Genomic DNA, 26576 nt, shown 5'->3' with positions numbered 1-26576 from the left:
TGTCTTTGATATTAACGCCTCTTTGGCGTTAAAAGCAGGGATGTCATTGCAAAAAGAAAATCGATAAGGAAAAAGGCGCCTTTTAATGATAATTCTATTGTGTTTTGCATATTAAGGACGAACTATTATTCTGTGGTTGTTATGAATTACTTTGACTATGTGCGTATTAGACATAATCGAGACCCAGTGATAGAAGGACGTGCAGAAAATGGGAGAAGGAAAGATGTGATGCACCGAAGATACGAGACTTGGCTTCTCCGTTGCCCTGAATAGCTGTCAGGAAGGACTGCAATCCAAAGCAATATTACCCCCCCCCCCCCCACCCTTGCTCCTCTCCCTCTCTGACTCGTTCCCCCTCCTTTACCGCAGTCTTGCCATAGAAAAGGGTACGAGTATCTAAAACCGATGCGACGAGCCGCGGCCCAGCTCAGCAGCCGCTAGGAGATTCCTGGAACGTGGGTGTCGGTACGTCACTTCGCCGGGTCGAACACCGTAATGGCTGGGGATTGACAGATCGGAAGGTTGGTGTTTGCAGCACGTTGCAGCCAGCCGTCAGCTTCACACAAGACCTCACGGTCGCTGAAGCAAGGAAATCACTTACGGCTATACGCGGGAGCGGGGAGCCCCCCACCAGATATTGTATTGTTTCGAGCTGACAACACAGTCATCATTCTGTATAACGCGTGTGTGTATAGATAAACTATACAATCATACTTGTATAGCTAGGTGCTCTATCTAAGGAGCCCCTCCGTTTTTATCATCTTTGCTTTTAAAAATATCCCTTTCTACAGCATCATGGCGAAGATCTTGCGACAAAATTCCTAGAGATTCCGAACGCTCATCATCAATCAACCATCTTAATAAAGATCCGTTTGCTTCCGCGTTGTTTTATGTAAAAATGGCTGTATCTAAACAGGCACGTCCTACGGACTGACATTCCTAAGATGTACTGAAAACACTCTTCTCTACGCCTAATCAGGACGAAAGCTGGCGATAACCACTCAATATCACTTCACGTCGCACGCGGATGTTCGCCACAGCCACTGCACATTGGTGTAGGATCCCAGCGTTTCTTCTGATCTCCTACGACTACTGCGATCTTGTCCAGGGGCTTCCTTAAGCACGCCATTTGGCGCTTGTCGCTCCCCGCGAAACGTGTTGCGGTACCCCCCGGTCCTCCTTCTAAGACCCGTTTGGATCCATGGTGCTCTTTTCTTCGACAATTCTTCGCTGACCCTGTCTGAAAACGGTAAACTTGTTCGAAAGTTGAGCTGCCGATCGCTGCTGTTGGTTGGCACACTGTGAAAGCAGCCATGAAGGGGCCCCTGCCGCGGCTTATCATGTGGATAATACCTTGGATTTTACCTTTCATAAAGGCAACTATTCAGGATAAACGTGAGTCTGTTTGATTGTATAGCTTTTCTCATTTCTTAATACATTACTATTAGTTCCGTATTTTTTTCTTTCATGGTGTGTAGAGCATTATTTGCATCTTGAGAGTACAAGATGTAACTGTATTGTGGGAATTGGTGAGGTTCATATTTAAGAAGCTTTTGTAGGAAGGTGAAGAGTCAGGAGACAGTTTTTTTTTTAATGAAAGGGTATCACATTTTATTGGTATGATATGACATTTCAGTCAAATTCAGTGTTCATTTCAGTATTACTAACATCTGGTAGAGCTGCACGCTACGTTAATGGAACAAAATGAAAAAAAAAAGGTGACATCAATGAAACGAATCATATAATGTCTATAAACTGTAGTTGTTGTCTTAGGTAGTCTAAGATTGGGGGCAATTTAAAAATTGAAGGAAAAGCACCTCCTCTGTATACTTTGGTGAAATATCCTGGCTCGATCAAAAACCTCCACTATGATATACATATGATATGAAATGATTCTATTGACTCTGTCACGTAGACAGCTGTTTCAGTGATGGCGTTTGGACAGTTGATATAACACCAGCAATATGTCAGTAGTGAGAATATTAACCAATTGATTACAGCCAGAGACAGTGTTGATTGAATTTGTCTGGTGATAATATCCATTTTGCCTTCAAACAGAGCAGTGTGCCGAAAATAGAAAGTGAGAATTAAGTCGCGTCTGCGGGTATAATATCTAGCTTTGTCAATGGCTAATTGTGTTTGTATTTCTATTTTGTTATTACTCATATATGGCACAGCATAAATGATTCTAACTCGAAAGAGAGATACCATCGAAAAAGAAAGGGGTGGCAAAACAACCATTAATTGCCTTGAAGTAGTTAGAAAATCTAATCAAGTACATGTAATATCGACGATATCTGCGCCCTTCTGAACTGGTCAGTCCAGGGCAATTCTGATTAATGACGCACTCAGTATACGTGTTCATTTTAGTTGTTTATGTTGAGGTTTGTTTTAGAAAGAGGAGACACCGAAAGACTGAGATAGAGATGGAGAAAGTGACATGAGAGAGAAAATGAATAATTATGAACGCCAAGTCATATTTGAGTTGCCAAAATTGCCAGCAAAGACATGCCAATCTTGCCATGAATATGCTAATTCACGATCCCTTTAAAGCATAGTCATATTCTGAAGTAAAATCAGATTAGGGCATTCGTGATTTCCCCCAAACCTTGCACTTGAACCTCCTCCTTTTCATTTTCCAAAATCCTTTAATAAGAATATGTTTTTAGTGGGTTTTCTCTCGAGCAAAGGGCTGTCATCTGATCAAGCATCATTACGCATGTTTATTGTGTCGGACACTGCAACGTGGAACGTATCAATGAAGAGAAAATGCAACAATCTACCGTATTTTATATCTGAATGATTTATTGAATTTGTTAGGAAAATACGGTGTCCACCAGAAAATCCTATTCAACCATTCTCCCTAAGTTATTGCTGTATTTTCAATTGTGCTTTGTATTCTTGAAAAAAAGTACAAAAATAATTGATCGAAATTGATATAAAATGAAACGGAAAATATCTACATTAATTTGTTCTTGTATAGAAAGAGCGACATCAGTTAAAACAATAGCTGCAACAAAGTAGATAGATCCTTCTGGAGTAGTTCATTAAGACACCATTGCAGTTCTCAGAACCCCATTCGTCGGCGTATTTCTGCCCGGAACTTTGGGGGTGGTGTCTTCCGCCAAATCCACAGTGCAGTTGAAACACGGAGGCGTTGAAATCGATCAGTCGCGAAGCTCTGATAACGTTACTACAGTGCAAGTCGTACACGCTGCATAACACCGTTATGATGCTGCCAATAATGTTAGGAAAATGCTGAGTTTTCTTATCTTGTCCCTGTAAGTTTTGTGGGCAGGACGTGAGCCCGAATTTCGGCAAAGAAATCACTTCGTGTGGTCGGGACCACGAGAAAGAAGAACTTAGTCAGAATTCACCTAAGCGTTGGTGACAAAATTCCATGGGTTTACGGAAATTGGATTTGGCCGATTTATAGGGGCGAGCTATTAAAAATGATTGATTCATACACTAACTGACATATGTATCTAGAGTTGCTTAGGCAGCCTACGGAGAAACAACACTTCTGGAAAGGTTGAAGACCTCTCCCGAAAAGTCCGTAGAATTTTCGTCACCTATGCGAGCCTCATGACATTTCGTATCGAAATGGCACGAGTCAAATTTCAGGCACGAACCGTTTCATAACGTTGCAAAAGCATGCACTGACTTCCGTTTCATTTCTTTCATCTTCTTACTCGAGGCGGATTTTTCTACATCAGACATTATTATGTATGGCACATTTACCGTATGGATCATTGTTCTCTTTAATTGCCTACGGTATTTTTTTTCCTGCCTGTTCGTGTATTTCTTTTTTTTTCTTCTGGCTACAACAATTCTGCTGCAAAAAAAAAAAAAAAAAAAATGTCTGTTGTTTGGGAAAGTTTTCCTTATTATTTTACGCAATATGTTTCAAGTACAATGTAGACAGATGTACCGATTCCTGCTTTGTTTTATCATCTAAAGCGATGTTGTTGTTGTGGTGGTGATGGTTGTTGTTATTGTTGTTGTCTTGGTTTTTTTTTTTTTTTTTTTTGGGGGGGGGGGGGTGGAGAGAGTGTAATATGTATCCTCGTTGTCGGTTTTCTTTGTCATCCAAAAGGAGCCATCACCTTGTATTTGACACCTTGGTGGTAAAGATCACGCCTTGACATTATCCATGAATGTTTGGCTATTTTTGTAGTTTCTTTTCTCGTTGCTGGTTTATATTTTCTTAAAGTGGGTAAGACCGATTTTGATCGTAGCCGACTGCGGTCAGATGACCTGGACGGCCGCTGAACACACGTCTAGTTTAGTGCACCACGAATGTAGGGCAGGGTTACCCAGTAGAATTACTCCCGCCCTCATCCCTGTAAACAAGATTCATGTTTAACACGTTAATGTCATGATTGTTTCATATTTCGTGTTGTTTCCATTGTTGTTATATTGTGTGAAATGACATAGAACACTCATCATGCGGTCTCTAGCTGACCCCAGCGCCGTAATACAATAACTCTACAATGTGTAGCAGTAGGGTGTTCTCTTATAAAAAGCGAAGAAATGCAACCATGGCTGCAAAAAGGAAGACCAAAAAATAGGTCTCATGTGGAAATAGGTCTACCGTTTATTGCAGCACTTACGAAGATACCAGTCTGTGTTTGTTCAGTATTCCATGGATTCATTAGCTTCAAATAAGAAAATAAACAATTTACTTTATTGTGGGGTATCGTTTCGCAATAAAAAAAAGTACAGTACAGGCAAAAGAAGAATTAAATGTAAGTGATTTAAAGTGAAAAAAAGAACAAAAACAAAAACACACACACACACACACACACACAACCTTTCTCACTAAACCGTTTTTCATGATGCCGAGAAGCGTCAACGTTGTTTCCTGTGCACTGTACGTAGAACAAGGTTTTGAAAAAAAAAAAGGAGGAGAAGAAAAAGAAGAAGAAGAAGAAGAAGAAGAAGAAGAAGAAGAAGAAAGAGAAGAAGAAGAAGAAGAAGAAGAAGAAGAAGAAGAAGAAGAAGACGAAGAAGAAGAAGAAGAAGAAGAAAAAGAACTGGTAAAATCCATAGCCGGTCACTGAAAAAATACAGCTTAGTGAAAACGAACTTTCCTGCAACTATAACGCAGTGCTAGACACATATTCATGCTGGTAAACTACATGATTCTCGCGAAAAGGGAAGACGCCTTTTCTAATTTTTTTTCTTTCGGTGTCATTTTTAAAAAACATATTCGCCTTCTTAATTTTCCTTTTCACCATCGTCTTCATTTTCATTAATCTGGAAATAGAGCTTAATTCTATTCACTCAAAAAGCGAGACGTTAAAGGGATGGTATAGTATTGGAGGAGATGAGGATTGGGCGTTTAACTATTTGCGAGATACCAAGAAACCACTTATGAAATAATACAGAGCATACCAATCCAAGAGGAATTTAAAAAGTTTATGAGATGAAAATTGGATTTTGAATGGCTGAGACTTCCAAAAAACAAAGTAAAACAAGGCGATCCTAATAAAACGTGGGTCCTGCTTTTTATTAGGATTGCTATATTTAGGATATCTCAGCCATTTCAAAACCAATTCTCATCAAATAAAAGTTGAATTCCTTTTGGAATTACATGTTCTCTCATTTCATAAGAGGTTTCTCATTATCTCACAAAAAAAAAAATGTTAAAAACCTGAAGTTAGGTCTCAACCAAAACTATACGATCCCTCTAAAGCAAGAACAAACAATAAAAAAAAAGGTGATCGTAAAAGCGCAAAAAGCAGCTGATATTGTAAAAACATTACCATCAACAACAACGATAGTTAATGGCAACAACCTATCCTGCCACGTTGCACCTGGGAACCACAAACATACGTGACAGGTACAATGAACACACGCCGAGGGCTCGATTGATTCACAGCTACCACCTGTTCTCATGTATTCTAATCGATGATGCTGCCAAGACGACATGGGAGTGTTTACCCTGGAAAAGTACAGCCCCGTGCTTGAATCACGACCATTTCTCCTGATACTTTAAAAGGGGAAGGCTTTTGCAAAAGTTGATCGTTTTGACTCTACATTTTCTGTTATACATTGTATGTCCATTATTAAAAAAGAACACCAAACCCTATAGTATGTACTTTGCAGTATGAACTGTTTGTTATTATGAACTCTACAACTGGTGTTTTTATGTCATCCAGCTAAATACTGGTAGGTGATAAGGTTAGCGTAAAGATTAGGTTTAGCGTTAAGTTTAAGTTCAGGATTTAGGATTAGGGTCAGGGGAAGGTCATCGGGTTTGGGGTAATTGCCCAGGGGGTGATTGCCCGAGACCCGTTATCATCTAAATGCATGGGCCATCGTCTCAAAACTGCGATTATAAGTATTATGGTGGCTATTCCTATCAAACTATATATTAGAGTGCGCGCTGTGTATTCTGAGATCAGAAAAAAAAAACCATCTTGGGTTTTGTGGAGGAGAGTTTACCCGTCCGTCGGCGGTCGCAGTGACTTTATCAAACGATATCTATCAAACATTTGGTCGACAGAGGGCGTCCTCTTACACAACGTCATCATCGGAAGATATCGAACTATTATGATACGTTTTTGTATAACTGCATTCCTTTCTATTCTTTATACCATGTCCTGCCATCTGAGTCTGATTTAGCATTGCATGCCGTAATGCATTTTGATTAATTTGCATCAAAGATTCCGAAGTGTTCACGTTGTTCAAAAACATCGACTTCAAATTAACGTGGATTTCGCTATAAGGCTTTTGACCTTATTTCTTGAAAAAAAAAATGAAAATGGTTCACAGGTCCATGATCTAGATTGACCTCAAACCTATACCAAAGACGGCCCATGTCTGGTGATAATCCTTGTCTTATTCTGTAGCATTTTAACAAGTTAGGGACTCATAATTGGAAGAACTGGGGCAAGCAATTTTAGAATCCAAGAGAATAATTGTCATTGACTTCTAGATGAGCAATGGTTGGTCTAAGTCCCTCAAATCCACAAAATTGACGAGAAAGTAAGTTCGGTAATTTCCCTATGAGCACAGGTCGGCGAGTCATCTAAACCCGATTTATATCGCTAATCCCTCCTTGTTGGATCCTGTCTTGTGCCTGACGAAGAGAAACCAGCTTCCCCGATTACCGCTTGCGGATATTCGGTCAGAGTGGCCGTAATCAAAGTTCTTTCTTATCGCATTCACACCTAATTCGCCCAATTAGGCCGATATATCTAATCAGTCTTCATTTATGTTTGACTTGGTGTCTGTGGCAGACAAATGTCTTATAGCCGTTTGTGAATCATTCATTCTTTTCTTTTCTTTTAAGGAAAAAAAAATCTGTCGGAAGGTTTTCACATTCAATTCAATTCAATTCAAATGGTTAAATTGATTTTAGCATTCTCTAAGATTTAACTTTTCCGGCTCTTGAACGATTGTGACATGTGGATGTTTGTCTCAACGATGTTGGTGAAAGTTGCAGACGAAGGAATTCAAAATGGTATGTTCATCGTGAGGATTTGGGTTACGTTCGATTTTTAGCGTTTAACAGCCTTTTGAATTTCCAGCTGATAAGCAATTACAGATATCGATCGATAATTACATAAATACATTACTGTATGTCAGATTAAGAAACGAGACATCCAACAAAACAAAGAAGAATGTGAAAAAGACACTCTCTGAGAGAATAAGGGCGAAATCTATAAAAAAAAAATTATTCAAAACAAGACTCTGGCAAGAAAAACAAAGTTGAACATAAAATTTTGCTCTCTTCTTAGTATCAAGCAAGGTGCGGGACAAAGATTAACTTTTTATCAGTCAATGTCAGTGTTTTCAGAGCATAAAATATTTGCCATCATAACAAACATGGTTCCGCCTTGGATACCAGTAATTCATCAGACTTGGTGGCTAATAACTTCCAAACAAGTAATGCCTGACAAGAATTAGCAAGCGAATCATGGGACCACGGTGACATTTTTTAGTTCGCAAGAAGTGGTAGATTTCTTAAATTAGCCCAGAACATTGGATATTTCAAACAAGTTATTTCATAATTGAGGGGGTAGGTGCAATAATAGTGCTAACCCACACAATAGTCACTTTTAGATAATCGCTGTTGAACGTTTGGAAAGTCCATACATTGTACATTAATAAAACATGAATGCAGGCATTTTTTACCATCTTATTGGTTGAATTCAAATATGATGTTTTCACGGAGGTTAGAGTGAAGAATAAGGATTATGAAAATTCATGTAACTCAATTTTGACAAACGTGTGGTTTAGCACTATATTCCACCGACCCCCTCAATTATTCATCATTTCCTTTGTTTTTCCACCGACATTTACGCATACTTTATGCCCTTATTGCCACGATATGCCATCTTTACTTTTGTAGTTTCATACATCACCGCCTCCGAGTTTATGACTCTTTGTATTAAAAAAAAGTGATCGTAACAATTACAAATTTATCTTTCAGGATTAGACATGAATGCATCATATTTTCTTCATGAAAGGATGTTTTTAACTCTCTTTTTAAACGATGAAATCCTGCCCATCCCCTGCCTGCATATAAGACCTGTTTTCTGCATTATTGCCATTGTAGTTAGAATTTTATCTATTTATTATCATTATAACAAAGAATGCCCCGACATCCATGCAGGTAAGAAAACATCTGAGGATTAGCCCTGCCCGACATAGTAACAACCAGGCAGTTTTCTGAATTTCAAGGATGGTAATAATGTAATTGATGTTATTGATTATTTAATGTCATTTATAACACAACGGATGAGAAAATGACGTTACATGTGTTTTAATTAGTAACCTACCCCATTAGCGAAAAGAAAGAACAGAGAGAGAAAGAGAGAGAGAGAGAAAAAAAAAAAAACAGGCTCCAAGGAGCAGCTACTCGTCTACGCAATACCCGTATCAGTGTGGGAAAAAAAAACCCGAAAAAAGGAGCGATGCGTCATATTGAATTAAACAATAGCATCCAATTTCAAGTTGTCAACACCTGGCTGTATAGTGAATTCATTTGCACCTGACTGCCTAGATACCTTCTGCATTCCCAAGTAAGTAATTTAATCGTGGGGTAGGTCGCGTGAGTCACCTACACGTAGGCGTGATTAAGAAAAAAAAAACCTGTAATGTAATCACGATTCCATTTCAAGTGTGTGTAATTGATCTGGACTACCTTCACACCTCGCGATTCTAATGGATTTCTGAGCCTGTCAATTAGACGCCTGCAGCATACCTGTTGATGTTTTGACTTATGTACCACGTACACCTATACCTGTTGATGTTATGGCTTAAACACCTCATACACGCGCATAAATTTAGAAGCATGTGTACCCTTGTCAAGGAGCACATTGAACAAAAATGCTGTGAGATACAAGAATGAGTATACGAAGAGGGATTATCTCATGAAGAAACGCAATTGTTGATAAGTGTCGCAATGAGTATGAACGCACTGTGTGGGAGTAAATGCACTCTAAAACGATTAAGACACTGGGTTGCAATCAATAGCATGCACAACCCTGCAGCTAATCTCTCACTACTTTAAACAGGCCACAGACTTGAGCGATATTTGTTGTTCCGAAGGTTCGTTAGTCCGAAAACGAAAAAACAAACAAACAAACAAACAAACAAACAAACAAACAAACAAACAAACGAACCTGCGTTTATATCAAAGTCTGAAAGGGAAAGAAAGTTGTATCATAACGAACCTTTGGAATTACGTACCTTATTTCGTTTTCGGATGAACGAATCGTCAGAACATTGTATCTTATTGCATTTTTGGATTAACAAACCTTCGGAATTAAGTGCCTTATTTCGTTTTCGTATTAACGAATCGTCGGAACATTGGATCTTATTGCATTTTTGGATTAACGAACCTTCGGAAAAAGAGCTTTTGTATATATTCGAATTAACGAACCTTTGGAATAACGAACCCTTCGGAATAACCGACCTTCGGAAGAGTTGTTTCTGTAACTGGTGACATTGTTACGATAGTAATGTTAGCAGTCCTTATTGTTAGTATCCTCTGAAAGCAGGCACAGATGCAAAAACACTTTGGTGAAGAAGACCTTATAGTCATTTAAAAACAAACAAACAAATGTAACAAAATATACAGATAACAAACAAGATGTCCATTTTGTTGTTTCATCACTACAGCAACGGTTATGCGAAAGTTCTTGGACAAAGACATGCGCACTCTACTTGGCAGCACCCCAGCAAAATGCTAAAGAGCAGGTGTCCAGCTTTTGACCTCAACGCAAAAAAAAAAAGAGACAAAATGATCCAACAATTTCGTGAAACGGAAGATTCGTCTGAAAATTGGCCACGAGGGAAATCTTCCCAGTATCGGGTCGCACATGTACCCATCCCCTTTGAGAACACCGGAGTTTCCTGGCTATTTTGACCTCTGCAAAGACAAGATATTAATAGCCATGCAGGCCTCCAAAACAGTTAGCAGCGTGTTTTACTAATCACTCGGCCGAGCCATCGATAGTTATAGAGTAATACAGCACTCTGGTTATGTCCATAACGCTATTCGATTAAAATCCTTGTTCACTTACTTTCTTTTCGATGAGAATTCTTCACTTGTATTGGTACAAATTTGTACTTTAAATTTGTAACAATTTAATTTGTATTTGTAAAAACAAAAACAACAACAACAACAACAAACTATTGTGGTCTTTCCACCCATTTAGGGAATAACAATATAACAAATATCATAATAATTTAATTTAGATTTGGAGCACGAACGAAACAGGCAGAGAACGAACATTCGACAGAAACCTGATCGATTATTTTGTTCTTATTCTTTGCCCTTTTTTCTCTTCTCTTTTTTCTCTGTAGCCCAAGAACAATGCAAAAATGTTATCAACTAGACTTATGTAAACCAAGGGCAGCGCAGAAGATGCGACGAGGGATTAAGGGGAGGAGGCCTCTCTGCTGTGAATGGCTCGTGTAGGTCATGGTAACGGGTTTCCATGGAAGCCATTGTACTTGTTTGGCTAGCCATCATAGGTTGAAGACATACACTGCACAGTGGACGGGCATGCGTGACTCATCAGTCATAGATTATATAAACTGCGTCAAGCACGAAAGAAGTATGATGAAAAAAAAATCAAGTAAACCAAACACACTCCGGCAGTTCTTAGATGTATAGATAGACAGGTATATCATCTGCAGAATACTGAGAGTGTACAGATTGAGGAACTAGATATTTGTTTCTTGTATTCTTGCACTCCGAGAAAAATTGTGCGATAAAAACAAAGAAATAAAGAAGAAAACTAGACGGACAGAAGCTCCTTGCTCTTGCGATACAAATTGTATATACCCCTATCCGAATTTCATTTAAATCTGACATCCAATAGTAGGTGCCATGCATGTTTTATGTCTATAATACTGCCGACGGATTGAATTATGATAGCAGGAATATTGATATTATGTTTTTTGCTTGTTTTTTACATGTTTATGTCTATAATACTGCCGACGGATTGAATTATGATAGCAGGAATATTGATATTATGTTTTTTGCTTGTCTTTTACATGTATATGTTTTGGTTTCTATTGGGTGGCCTAAACATTATGGACTTCGAAGTGGTTCATGAATCTAAACGGCATCAGCCTCTCTCGAAATCAGCATTTACATACAGTATAGATTATACTATTATGACACAGCACGTGTTCGCAGACGACAAATAATGATATTACATACTCACTCAGTCGAAGAGCGCCATATTTCGTGTGACTCTGGATGGCACCAGATGAGTGAATATATGCCGGTTTTTGGCTTTTGGAAACCAGATCAAAATGTCATCCTATCGGTTACTCATCGTTGATGCAGGTGTCGTTATTTTTTGAATAATTCCTTCTAGACAGAATCATGCTAAAAAATCAGGGAATCACATTGCAGAAAGAAATTGGTCTGTCGCTATATGAATTTCACTTTGAGTTTGTATGTTATTTACCAACGTCAGAATTATGAACCAGATATATCATCAATGGGTTAAGAATAGCGTTTTTGTTTACTGTATACAGTGACGTTGGCATTGTATTGTACCTTTATATCACGGGGTGTTAACGAGCACTCACAAAAAAAAGAACATCCTATGTTCGTTGGCTCGTTCTTGTCAAAATTCCCTTTAAACGTGCGACATTGATGATCCTCTATCAATTAGGAGAGTGAAGACTTGACTCGACTTATTTCAACGACAGCCTAAAAAATTGCAAAGGGTTGTTCGACAGCCCCTGTGCACGTTGCCAAGTCCTAGCGTTGAAGCGTTTGTCGCGCACTCTGGCTGCGTTGAAACACCAACGCAACGCAAACCCTCTTTTCAAAAAATCTCTTTTCGAGTTCTTTGCCAACCAATAATAATACAGCTTGTGTATAGCTGTTGCAGGCGCTTTACATTTTCATTTTGCATAACCAGTGAAAACAATCACTTTTGCTGGCATTGTGACCTACAGTCATTACTCATTTTGATCAATTATTCAAGAGGCACAGGTGTTACAGCTCCAAAGCCTATCGTAGTCATAAAATAGTTTAAAACACTAGGAAGGTCATGCACTTTTCACCACCAATTAGTCAATTAGTGAATATTGTTGGCCAGCCTGTTTGTTAGCATAATATGGATTATTTCATAATGTGCGCTTTAATCAAACAGATTATCTCTTCATAATATTAAGAAAATGTCTGACTGTTTGACAGGTCCATCTTAAAGGAACGTTGAAAACCCTTTTTGACAGGAGTCTAAGAAACACAAACAGGTCATTGTTTTGTCGTTGTTTTTCATCGCAGCTGACCATGCTTATTCAAATTCAGTCGACCAACTATAGTAAAACAATAATGTCATTCGAGACTAGTTAGACATCATCTACGAATTCTTTATCACCACGCGTTTATCTATTGGCGATTTTGATCAAAACATCGAAACAGCACTCTGTTACTATAATTACCCATGCACGTACCCCGTCCTTAGCTTAAAGCGTTGTATGTTGTGTACAGTCATTCACAATGGTAGACTACGGAATTTCTGCAGAAGTTCAGTATTCTACCAAAAATAGCGATTGATACTTGCCTTCGTCAACAGTTTCTTGGAATTGGGGTTTTAATCTTGAAAAAGAACGATAAATCCGAGGGGGAAAAATCGTATGTGACTCACCCGTATGACTAACAACTTTTGGAATCACGAGTTCATCTGTCTGCAACATTGACTAATTATTGGCATGCGTGTCTAACCTTTGCGTCTTGAAAGAGACTAGCGCTGCTCAACGCTGACGGGGCGACTACCCTGAACCTACGATATGGCATTATCAGTGATTTTTAAAGAATTTCTAATCTCTGTTTTAGCGATGTAATGTTCTCCTAAAATGCAATGCATATCGACTGTTCTTTCTCATACATCACTATCGCTATTGATTTAGAAAAGAATGCTGTATTTTTTTCCCATTTCATCTATTTGCTCAATAATAATAAAAAAAAAAAAAACTGTACCTGTTCTACACCGTGGAGTACAGCAACACGCATTGACCGCAATTCAGAAGTAGTCTTCTTGTGTGCCAACTTCTATATTTTTGGTCAATACTCTCTAAAAAAAATCGAGTGAAAATTTTCACCCTAAAAAGAGTGAATACAAAAAAGAGTGAATTTCGAGTGAAATTGGAGTGAATTTTGAGTGGAAATGCTCATTTTCACTCATTTTGGAGTGACGTCAGGGATCACTAGAAGATTTTGGAGTGATCCCTGACGTCACTCCAAAATGAGTGAAAATGAACATTTTCACTCAAAATGCACTCCAATTTCACTTGAAATTCACTCTTTTTTGTATTCACTCTTTTAAGAGTGAATATTTTCACTCGATTTTTTTTAGAGAGTAGGCCTATAATAGGAAAGAGAAACGCTGTCACAAGACAAGTAGTGCCGAACAGTTAAAAATGTCCGTTGTATGGTGACCTGATAATGGATAAGCTCGATATTATGCCGTGGTCGTCACAGCGCTCGTTAGTGTTTTATTTGTCTCTCTCCACTTTCATTGCACGATCTCTGAAGATTAAAGACAGCATCCATGTTGCCGGGTTAACCATGCACACCATGTTGCCACGGCCAAAAGAGCTTCCGGAATGACGCTCGTCTGCTAAAAGAGCGAGATGTTACCAGCCATGTCACCGCTTACATTTTTAGCCTTGTCACGTCGATACAACATTGCTTGTTTTCGCAAGGAAATTAGGAAGAACCGTTTTTGGTTAAGAGTCTGGAACGGGTGTCGCTCTCATACGTCCATGTGAGAAATCATCTTGTCCTATAAAGAGGGAGAAGTGTAGTTCGTCATGCTGCGTACGACATCACTCTAATCAAATACGGCACTCCCGCCGAGAATATAAGAGCCGTATAGGATCCTTGAAAAAAAAAACACCTTTTGAGTTTTAAGGACAAGTTCACCTTCATATACATGAGAATTGAGTGAATGCAGTCATATTAGTAGAACACACCGGGGAAAGTATGAGGAAAATCAGACAATCCGTTCAAAACTTATGAATTAATATTTTATTTTATTTCTGCACAGTCACTGCTGTATGACAAAACTACTACAGTTGATGGTGTCACATGCGTAGAACGACATAAGGAAAATACAAAGAGAATTTCATTTTTTTTTAAAGAAAAGAAAAATACACATTCCCTTGACTTACCACTTACGAATGTTAAGGGTACAATTATTACCTTCTGTTTTCTGAAAGAGGCAAGTCAAGTGTTCTTTTATCATGCCAGAAAAGTAAAAATACGTTGAATTTCCTTCATGTCTTCATTATGTCGTTGTACACGTACGACATCACAATCTGTACTAGTCTTCTCATCCGGCAATGGCAAAACTGAAACGTCAAAAACTCACAACATTTGAACGGCTTGTTTGATTTACCTCAATCTTTCACTGATGCGTTCCATAATATTGCTGCATTCTCTCAACTCACATGTATATGAAGGTGAACTTGTCCTTTAAGACCAGATAAAATATAACTACCTCTCTATATGCCAGGTAAGAATAAATGCATTAAAAGCTTACTGACATCAGCAAGTTATTTGAAATAAATTTGGGAGAGTTCACGGGATTACACATGAACAGTTTGTGTTATAATATTTCCGTAATCTTTAATATCTCCTTAATCGTATTGTTACCTAATTCAACAGTGTTCCTCCCAATCAGTCGCCATGAGTTCAATGTTGGGGTCATTTGCCATTTAGTTTGAAAGTGGTTCATGTAGAATTGTTACAGTTCATGCAAGTTCTTTATAAGGTAGTGACAATCACGAACGATTTGTGTGTGTGTGTGTGTGTGTGTGTGTTTGCCCACAGTACAGACATCCACTGCTTCACATGTCAAGGTGATGACACTACTGCTCAGCTGTCCAGCCTTTAGGTTGTCGATATGTAAAGTTTGTTAAAGCCGAGGGTTATGGGATAATCTAGCGGCTTTTGAAGCGTCGTCATCAACTACTAGCCATATTATCTACCCCGAGATTGATAGCATTCCCAGTTCTGAATGTCCGGTTATATTGGTACTGCTCGGGAGCAATATGCAGGTCGTTATTCCGGAGGTTCGTAATTCCGAAGGTTCGTTACTACGCACTGTTGTTGTTGTTGTTGTTTTCAGACCAACGAACCTTGTTTCATTGTCGGAAAACAATCTTCGGAAGAACGAAATTCCGCGATAATGCAACAAAAAAATTGATGATTATATTAACGAACATATAGGTAAACGGAATTCATGTGTCTCGGAATAACGAAACTTGTTTCATTTTCGGATGAGCGAACCTTGAGAATATCAAAACATCACCTGCTCTGGAGAGCACGGATTTTGATTTGTTTGTTTTTTTTAAACATATGTGCTGTTTTCATATTCTTTTTGGTGGAGGGGTTGTCGTTATTTCGAAATATTTGGGGAAAAAAGTGTAATAGCATAAAATACAGAAATATGATAGTAGACCATACCAATGTTGTCTAAAATAAATGTAGTAATAAAAAAGCTAGTAAAATTTCAATCAAAATCGGAAATAAAATTATAACAGGTTATGAAATATAAAAGTCAGCAATCGAAATTCCTTATGGAATGTGACATTTAACGACACGTTGATATAACTACTTAATCAGTGGAATGATTGACTACTTGATGATTATATCAGCGATTATATGATATCAATGTGTGACTTTGCACGCGTTAAAACAACTTGTTCCAAGTCTGTCGTTCTCCTCCTATACACATGGACCAGTCACACATTGTAACTATGCCCTTGAACCTAAGTTAATGAACATCAAAATGTAACAAAAATAGCTTCTTACTAGGTCTCTTCCCATGACTTTTATAATCTGAAAAATAAAATAATTTGACAGGAAGACGCAGACAGGAACACCCAGAGGCGTGTAATTTAGAGAGAAAGAGACGACTAGAGAAAGAGAGATGGAGAGAGGGAGAGTGCTCTTAGAATCATACCACGATTCTATTTCAAAACCTGACTCTTCATTCAAGAGCAAAACTCCGAACATAATTCATGTTGATAAAGTGCGTTTTATCCAGGGAAGTGATTTTCTTATTATAGTTTTTACGGAGTTTTCAATTATCATGTTGAATGCTGAACCCAGTTGAAGTATGATTGTATTATCAAATGTCATGTATACGACTATGATGATGACAATAATAATACGATAATACGAGTGATGACAATGATCATAAAAGCTTTAATAGTAACCGTAAGGATAAAAAAAAAGTTTCTCTTATTACGGTTTGATATAACCAGCTATAGTATTTGCTTGGATCTTCGGAAAGTTTACAAACGTGTTTTATAAGATTTTTGACTGTAGGAAATAGTCTCGCTGAATGATATCATATAATTTACTATTATGAGAACTGACCAAATGCAAAACAATATGCATCCCTATTTCTATGCAGATGATAAATATGGACAATCCTGACTGTACTGCTGCTAGTAATATCACCGATATTACCACTGTTATTATACTACCGCCTCACGAGTCATGACATTGTCGCAGTAACAATTTGGTAAAAAATTAATCTAACGTAGAAAAATGTTGCTTCAATTCATACACTTTCTGCAGCATAAAAATGTGAGTTCTGCTTGTAATAAGAACAGATTAAAATTAATCATAATGATAACTTGGTTTTAAATGGTATTAATAGCCAAAGAATCACATGTTGGACAAAATGATTTTCAAGAACCCTTTAGAGCGAAGCATTAATATCGACATTTATGGATACGGACGATTTTAATAGGGTTATTTATGATCGTTTTTTTTTTTTTTTTTTTTTTTTTTACTTGATGTGCGCTCTTTTATTCTTTCTTTCTTTTTCGATATATCGATTGAAAATATGCACAATCTTTCTCTCATATCCATTTTACCCGGGACCGTGGCTATTAAAATTCACCAACATTTTTTTTTTTTTTTTTTTGCAAAGAAATGAATAAACGTCATACACAGGTATCATGCAGAAGTGAAACGTGTATGGCAGTGACACTAAGGTGGATAGTTGGAAAGTGATTAATTTGATTAGAAGTTTTAATAATAGGATGTACAAAGGACACTTCAAACATCGCGTTACCCCGGGAGGCATAGTTTTTTTTTTTAATATCCTACAGACTTCATATAGAGGGTGTTTGCGGGTGACAAGCTGTGTTGTCAGGATATTAAAACAGGGGCGATAATTAAAGAGGGGAATTAGCACATTATGGGCCATGCGCTACCTGTTGCTATCGCTGATAACTGGATTCCTCCGAAACAATATCATTGTTTGTTCGGCTGAATTATGCAGATAATCATGATCCAATAGCTACGTAGGGTTTCTTAACCGATTCGACAAACAAGCGGATATAGCGTACCGCCATGGTATAAACTGCCTATTTGTACCTCGCGTACTTAGTCTCGCTTTCTTACATCATCATCATTCATAAAAACAAACCGAAGTATGAATGAATGAATAGATAGATACATAGATAGATAGATAGATGAATAAATATATAAATCAATAAATAATAATAACGATTATAATGATGATAATAATAATAAAAATGCCTATAATAACGATAATAATAATAATAATAATAATGATAATAATAATAATATGGGTAAAAGGTCATCTAATGTCGGATGTCAAAGTGTAATAGCATATGTCATGATTCGATTCTCCTGTGAGAAGTAACGTCAATAATGGTAATCATCTTGTGTTGCATAATCTTATGGATTTTGGTGGATTTACTAATGGAGTTGTTGGCTTGGGTCACATGCTAAGGTCAAAGGTCATGTTAGGTAACACGTCAAAGGTTGACTGCAGGGCTCTCTTGTGTTAAGTTACATTCCAACTGTTAGTGCACTCTGCAAATTTGAATGTTGCGGTGCAATATAAAGTCACGTAATAACGACAAAGATATTAATTAATGTTAAAATATGGTTGAGATAATCTATCCATCTGTTATCGTGATGACTATCTGTCATTAGGAATTCTAAACAGATATAATCCATGTCTTCAACTACACGCTTTGTCGTCAAAACCTCCAACATATAAATTATGTGTAAATTTCGGGTATTTAATACTCGAATTTGGCGGAGACACATTTCTTTTTTTTTTTCAATTTCTTTCTTTCTTGATTTTGTTTTTGTTTTTATCTTTACCTAATCATGCCGTGTTATTCACAGCTTTCATCGCCCTGCCTGCCCGTGACGCCGGTTGTTGTTGTTGTTGCTTACTTTTGTTGCTTTTTGGTTACGGTTCATTATTCAAATCATTCGTTAAATCGAAATTGAAATAAGGTTCGTTATTCAAAAGTTTCGTTAATCCAAAAATGACCGCCCCCCCCCAAAAAAAAAAAGAAAGAAAAAGAAAGAAGACGAAGAAAACAAAAAAGGCTTCGTCATCCTGAAGGTTCGGTAATCCGAAAACACATTAAGGGTCGGAATTCTGAAGGTATTCGTCAGTAAAGTACGCACCTTCTGTTCATATTTGGATTAGGGAACCTTCGGAATAACGAGCGCCGCCCGTTTTCTAAGACGTGGAGTATTGTTGCGGCTTGATTAGCCACGATACTGGTATGAAGAGGAGTGATACCTTCAAGGTTTCTCCCTAAACGTATTTACCCAGGGCACTGTGAGAATTAAGCTGGAGATTATAGCGTTCGCAAATTGAAACAAAACAATTAAGGTCATTTCCAATACACTCGATCAACTACTATGTTTGTGATGGATTTCAGCACCTGAATTTTTCGTCTTTGTCTTTGTTTTAGTATTTTGTTTAACTTATCTCAGACGTTGTTTGGGTCATAACAAATCATTAGCCTCATCCTGTCTGATGTGAGCATCACAACACATTGGTATATGACAGTGGGAGTTTTATGCACCGACCATGACCCATATCTGAGTAACTGTCTGCTAAACCTTAATAACTCGCCTTACCTAAGGTCTGTTTTTTTTTTTCCCAATAATGCGGTTTCGGGGCTGAAAACGTAGGTAGGCACTCGTCTAAAGGGAGACGATTATTGACGGCATGTGCATGGGTGTTATTACCTTTCTACATGTACAGCTACATTTTGTTTAATGCAAATGAACCAGAGATCTCCGTTGGCTCAATCATAATCGTGTTGAAGTTAAAAAAGATAATGGTTTAGCGCTGAATCCTCACCTTCGAATTTCCTCGTATTTCTTTGTATATTTGTTTTTCATGAAAACCATACATAATGGTGCATGTAGAGTATAATTACTTACTTTGAATAAAAATGTTCATACTAGATTTGTAGTATACTAATCACAATAATCTTCAGTCATATTAATCATATTGGGTTGATTGTGTAGATGGACAAGGCATCAATGACAAGCTACAATGGCTCAGAGAATAAGAGAAACGACTGTTTATGCGAGGTCCGCGGTTCGAATTCCATTCATAGCTGAGGCGGCTGTACCCCTTGGCAAGACATTTTTATCCAAAATATGCCAAAGCCTTCGGAAGGGGGCTTACCGCCATCGGTCTCGCGTGGTTACTTGCTGATGACCATAAGTGTTCTCTAGCAGCAGGGGCGATACATAAAGATGAAAATGAAATAAGTAAACAACCATACTAATACATCATATCATAAAATTCATAATACAATAAAGGAAGAAATAGTTATAAAGTCATTTATTGTAGCTGTCTAGAGCATTACGTCCTGGTGGCTAGGACTCTAGCTTTCGGGAATTATTTAGTTTGAATTCAGCCCATCGCTTGTATCACACTTACTAGACAAACTAGACGTTTTACGACGTTCCTCTTCATGGCACCAGTGTTTACTTATTGTGTACTTAGAGACCCAAACGGGAAACAATGAGGGCAGGGGCCAATAGGAGGGCGGGGCCCAGAAAGAGGGCATGGACTAATAGGAGAGCTAGATCCCAATAGGAGGGATGGACCGATGAGAGCGCAGGGGTCAATAGAAAGGCAGGACCCAGAAAGAGGACAGGGATCAATAGGAGAACAGGGGACCAAATAGGAGGATTGGATCAATAGGAGGGTGGGAACGACACGGGGGCAGGACCCACTAGGAGGGCAGGGGCCAATAGGGGGTAGGTCCCAGAAGGAGGAGAGGAACTAATGGGAGAGCCAGGGCCCAATAGGAGGGATGGACCGATGAGAGAGCAGGGGTCAATAGAAAGGCAGGGCCCAGAAAGAGGACAGGGATCAATAGGAGAACAGGGGACCAAAAAAGGAGGTTTGGAACGATAAGAGTACAGGGACCAATAGGAGGAAAGGGCCCAGAAGGAGAGCAGGGGCCAATAAAAGAGCTAGGGCCCACTAGCAGGGTTAGAACTTTAAGCCGGCAGGGACCATGATAGGAGAGCTTGATCACTAGGAATGCAGGGACCAATAAGAGATCTACAAACAGGACCCACTAGGATGGTTAGAACTGTAACATAGCAGGGACCAATAGGAGGGCATGGACCATGGGGAGGACTTGGGCCTATGGGTGGGCATTGATCTATCAAAGCGAGAGCAAAATTGATCAGGTAACGTCTTTAGGTAGGACCACATATAGCATTAACAACATCAACATTTTGTTTGTTCTTATTTCTATGTGTCTAATCCAGACCACCGATTGGCTGATTTGAATTAGGGCGGATCTTCTTAGAATTATACCCTGAACATTGAATTCATTAAGTACCCCTCTCATGACACGCGGCTGTTTGATTTTGTTGCCCATGATTAAAGAAAACGAGCCCCAGATAAAGTATTGTATGCCGATATACAAGGGGCAAGGTCATTAGAACAATAAACGTGGATTAGCATTTAAGCCGGTGACTTTGACTTCGCCCGTGCGGCCGTGTGTGAAGGAGAAGTCAATCCTGGTGGTGGCATGCAATGACATGCGAACACATTGTTGGGATAACAACTAACTGCAACGTCCCACGTAATTGCCTCCGACATCGATGAAGCAGCCGTTGATATTGGTGCCGTTGACGTCGTCGCTCTTGTTGTAGCTATGTTATAGCTGTGTTGTTCCAAATCCAATTACTATATAGGACGGTGATTTGGATCAGTCTGTAGCGCATTTGCCTCCAGATTCAAAGGACTCGGGTTCGATCCCCGAATCTAACTGAGCAATGTTGTGTGTAATCATACCATTCCCTCTAGTAAGAGGCAAAACACACTGTCCCTCGGATAAGACATAAAATGGAGGTGCCGTGTGCTCGAGAGTCACAACTCGCGCACGTAAATTCATTCATCGCAAGTGGTCCCGCCTCACAAACAAACAAACAAACAAACAAACAAACAAACAAACAAACAAACAAAATAAAAGCAAAGTATAAATATTGGTGGTAATGTGGTATCGTGGATAAGACTCTTTCAAACAAAGGCCCCGAGTTCGAGTCATGCCAAGTGCTTACGTCCTTGGCATGTGTCCCTCTCTGGACCCAGGTGTATGAATAGGTACCTGCTATCAGCGCTAGGGTAATAAAAATGGCAGGGCCCTCTGGAAAAGTAGTGTTAACACTGACGAGGCCTTCCTGTGTAAAGAAGACCATCATCAATGCTGATTGTTGTCATCCCATTGACTGTTTATGCCTAAGTCTATACCTGTTTGCCATTCCTTGGATCATGGTAGGGTCCACGCTTGGATCTAATCCTCTCTCCATCCCTCCACTTCCCCACCCTATCTCCTCTGTCCCAGAAATTGATGGCATCATGTTTCGATTGTGATGTCAATTGCGTCTTTCGACTTCTAACACCGACCCATCTATAGAAAACTGCAGCTGTCTGAGGTGACCTATTGAATATCTAATATAGGTTCGTCCTGTAATAGCTAGAAAAAGAAGAAAAGGAACAAGCCTTGTTCAGATTCTTGCTCAGATGCAGCGTGTCCATCGGGCATTGAAGTCCGAGGACCAACTGACGAACAAGTGTCGTTTCAAATTGGCTTAAATAGGTCATTCATTTTAAGTTGGTCGATTTTCAAAGACTATTTATAGGTCTGGAGGCAAAATTCAAACGAAATACTGCGTCTACGTTTGCGTTGTCGATTTATTTTGTTGCTGTTGTTGTTATGACAAGCTGGACAGAATGACGCCAAAACGCCTGCAAGAGGTAAAGTTTGAAAGTAATAAGGGAAGAGGGGCGGGTAGAGAGGGATAGAGGAAGAGAGGAGAGAGAGAGAGAGAGAGAGAGAGAGAGAGAGAGAAAGGGAGAGAGGACTCTAGTGAGTCCTCTTCGGTCTATTAGAGTAGCGAAAGCTGCTGCCTGCAAATTCTGTATTTGTGGCGAATTGAAGCATGTGCTATAATAAGTAAGATTCCATGGGCGTCACCAGGGGGGGGTGCGTTGGGTGCGAACGCACCCCCCTTCAGATCCTTAAAAAAAAAAAACAGTCTGCGAGCGACCTCAACGCCAGACGCTGAATAATTATTCTTTTCTATCTTTTTTTTCATATTTTGCACCAGGGACACACACACACACACACACACACACACACACACACACACACGCACACACACACACACACACAAAAGAAAATCGTCGACAAAAACAATTCGCACCCCTGGTTCTGGCAGCACTGATTTTATACATATCTGTTAGTATTTTACAGTGTTTACTATTTATCGATGTACTGTACATCCGTACGATACGGACCACTTATACACGTTTGCATGTACGTGTGCTACTTACAAGTATGTAGGGTCTATGAACGTTACTTCTGACCAATCCATATTGCCAGCCCAAGAGCGAGCCTTAGCCTCATTAAAAAAAAAGAAAAAAAATGGAGAGGCAAGCATATTTTAGTTTTGCCCCCCCCCCCCATAATTAATAATTCCCGAAATGAGAAGATTTTCTTGCTTTTGAAAGAAAACAAAAATGTTGCCCCCATAAAAATATTGGAAGGCAAGCGCACCATTTGCCCCACCCCACATAATCATAATTCCCGCGATGAAAAGATTTTCTTGCTTTTTTGTTAGAATCAAGAAATCTGTCCAATTATTTCACCCAAAAGCAGTGGCGTAACTACGGAGGGGGGGGGGGGGTACCCCCCTCCCAATCCGCTGGTAAAAAAAAAAAAAGATTTACCGAAATAGTAGTTCAAGTGTTAGTAAACTGCTTTTGAATGAAAGGGTGATCCAGAAATAAGATATTTTTCTATGATTCTTTTAACCATAATTAAATAGGTATATAGTGTGAAACATTGTTCAAAAAGCCCGGTCACCTTTGGACCTTACGCTTCGTTTTATCAAAGCTAGATCATTGCATTTTGCAGTGTTGCTTTACATACTAGTCTAAATAAGAATGTCTTGCATTGCCAATAAAAAGACTTGACCTGGGCTAATTCCTAACTTTTCCATGTATATAACACACACACACAAACAAACACGCACAATTAGTTTAGGGGATGCTCGAAATGGACATCCTTTCCCCGCTTGATCACTTCGACGCCACCTCGCTGGTCATACCTCCCCCAGTCATGAACATAAACCCACACCCTGGACTACCAGTGGCGGATCCAGGGGGAGGGGCGCACCGGGCGTCCCCCCCCCCCTTTAATTTCCAAAGCGAAAAAAAAAAAAAAATAGCTGCAAACGGCAGTTTTTGGACAGTAAAATGTCAAAATTTTCAAGCTCGCTCGTTCCTCTCGCTCGCATTTAGTTGTAATGCCATTCTCCGAAGTTGCTGCCAGTAATTGCCGGCAGTTGCGCCTGGTGCGCCCCCCCCCTTCATTTCCAAAGCGAAAAAATATAGCTATACAAACGGCAGTTTGGGGACTGTAAAAGATGATGTCAAAATTTTCAAGCTCGCTCGCTCCGTTCGCTCGCATTTAATCTTTATGCCATTCTTCTGATGTTGCTGCCAGTAAGTGCCTGCAGTTGCGCCCGGTGCGCCCCCCTTAATTTCCAAAGCGAAAAAATATGGCTAAGAACGGCAGTTTTTGGACTGTAAAATGTAAAATTTTCAAGCTCGCTCTCTTCGCTCGCTCGCATTAGTTGTTATGCAATACACCTGATGTTGCTGCCAGTAATTGCCAGCAGTTCCGTCCGGTGCCCCTCCCCCTTAATTTCCAAAGCGAAAAAAATATGGCTAAGAACGGCAGTTTTTGGACTGTAAAATGTAAAATTTTCACGCTCGCTCGTTCCGCTCGCTCGAATGTAATCATTATGCTCTCCTGATATTGCTGCCAGTATTTGCCAGCAGTTGCGCCCGATGCGCCCCCTTAGATTCTAAAGCGTAGAAATATAGCTATACAAACGGCAGTGTGTTTGTTTATTACTGTAAAATGTCAAAATTTTCAAGCTCGCTCGCTCGCTCTATCGCATTCAATTGTTACGCAATTCTCCTGATGTTGCTGCCAGTAATTGCCGGCAGTTGCGCCCGGTGTACCCCCCCCCCCCCCTCCTTTATTTCCAAAGCGAAAAATATGGCTCCAAATGGCAGTTTTTGGACTGTAAAATGTCAAAATTTTCAAGCTCGCTCTCGTCGCTCGCTCGCATTTAATTGTTATGCTATTCACCTGATGTTGCTGCCAGTAATTGCCGGCAGTTGCGCCCGGTGCACCCCCCCTCCTTTATTTCCAAAGCGAAAAATATGGCTCCAAATGGCAGTTTTGGACTGTAAAATGTCAAAATTTACAAGCTCGCTCTCTTCACTTGCTCGCATTTAATTGTTACGCAATTCTCCTGATGTTGCTGCCAGTAATTGCCGGCAGTTGCGCCCGGTGCACCCCCCGCCTCCTTTATTTCCAAAGCGAAAAATATGGCTCCAAATGGCAGTTTTTGGACTGTAAAATGTCAAATTTTTCAAGCTCGCTCTCTTCGCTCGCTCGCATTTAATTGCTATGCAATTCTCCTGATGTTTCTGCTAGTAATTGCCGGCAGTTGCGCCCGTTGCGCCCCCCCCCCCACCCCTCCTTTATTTCCAAAGCGAAAAAAAATATGGCTCCAAATGGCAGTTTTTGGACTGTAAAATGTCAAAATTTTCAAGCTCGCTCTCTTCGCTCGCTCACATTTGTAAATTGTTATGCCATTCACCTGATGTTGCTGCCAGTAATTGCCAGCAGTTGCGCCCGGTGTGCCCCCCTTAATTTCCAAAGCAAATGAATATGGCTCCAAATGGCAGTTTTGGACTGTAAAATGTCAAAATTTTCAAGCTCGCTCTCTTCGCTCGCTCGCATTTAATTGTTACGCAATTCTCCTGATGTTGCTGCCAGTAATTGCCGGTAGTTGCGCCCGGTGCACCCCCCCCCCCTCCTTTATTTTCAAAGCGAAAAATATGGCTCCAAATGGCAGTTTTGGGACTATAAAATGTCAAAATTTTCAAGCTCGCTCTCTTCGCTCGCTCGCATTTAATTGTTATGCAATTCTCCTGATGTTTCTGCTAGTAATTACCGGCAGTTGCGCCCGTTGCGCGCCCCCCCCCCACCCCTCCTTTATTTCCAAAGCGAAAAAAATATGGCTCCAAATGGCAGTTTTTGGACTGTAAAATGTCAAAATTTTCAAGCTCGCTCTCTTCGCTCGCTCACATTTAATTGCTATGCCATTCACCTGATGTTGCTGCCAGTAATTGCCAGCAGTTCCGTCCGGTGCCCCTCCCCCTTAATTTCCAAAGCGAAAAAATATGGCTAAGAACGGCAGTTTTTGGACTGTAAAATGTAAAATTTTCAAGCTCGCTCGCTCGCTCTATCGCATTCAATTGTTACGCAATTCTCCTGATGTTGCTGCCAGTAATTGCCGGCAGTTGCGCCCGGTGTAACCCCCCCCCCCTCCTTTATTTCCAAAGCGAAAAATATGGCTCCTAATGGCAGTTTTTGGACTGTAAAATGTCAAAATTTTCAAGCTCGCTCTCGTCGCTCGCTCGCATTTAATTGTTATGCTATTCACCTGATGTTGCTGCCAGTAATTGCCGGCAGTTGCGCCCGGTGCACCCCCCCCCCCTTCCTTTATTTCCAAAGCGAAAAATATGGCTCCAAATGGCAGTTTTGGACTGTAAAATGTCAAAATTTTCAAGCTCGCTCTCTTCGCTCGCTCGCATTTAATTGTTACGCAATTCTCTTGATGTTGCTGCCAGTAATTGCCGGCAGTTGCGCCCGGTGCACCCCCC

At 39.7% G+C, this 26576-nt stretch overlaps 1 protein-coding gene across 1 annotated transcript in view; it reads left to right on the top strand.

The window, feature by feature from the left end:
• The first annotated feature begins 1313 nt into the window (after window positions 1-1313).
• Window positions 1314-26576, top strand: part of LOC139709211 (uncharacterized) — an 84964-nt gene continuing 59701 nt past the window's right edge. The window contains exon 1 of the mRNA XM_071621161.1: window positions 1314-1395. Coding sequence (XP_071477262.1) covers window positions 1314-1395 — 82 coding nt within the window. The remainder of the gene's footprint in view (window positions 1396-26576) is intronic.

This window comes from Diadema antillarum, unplaced genomic scaffold (assembly GCF_040938485.1).
Source record: "Diadema antillarum isolate AM-2024a unplaced genomic scaffold, OU_Dant_1.0 seq00001413_RagTag, whole genome shotgun sequence".
In the NCBI taxonomy this organism is placed as follows: domain Eukaryota; kingdom Metazoa; phylum Echinodermata; class Echinoidea; order Diadematoida; family Diadematidae; genus Diadema; species Diadema antillarum.
Note: the sequence above shows the minus strand (reverse complement) of the source record. Positions and strands in the feature narration are given on the sequence as shown.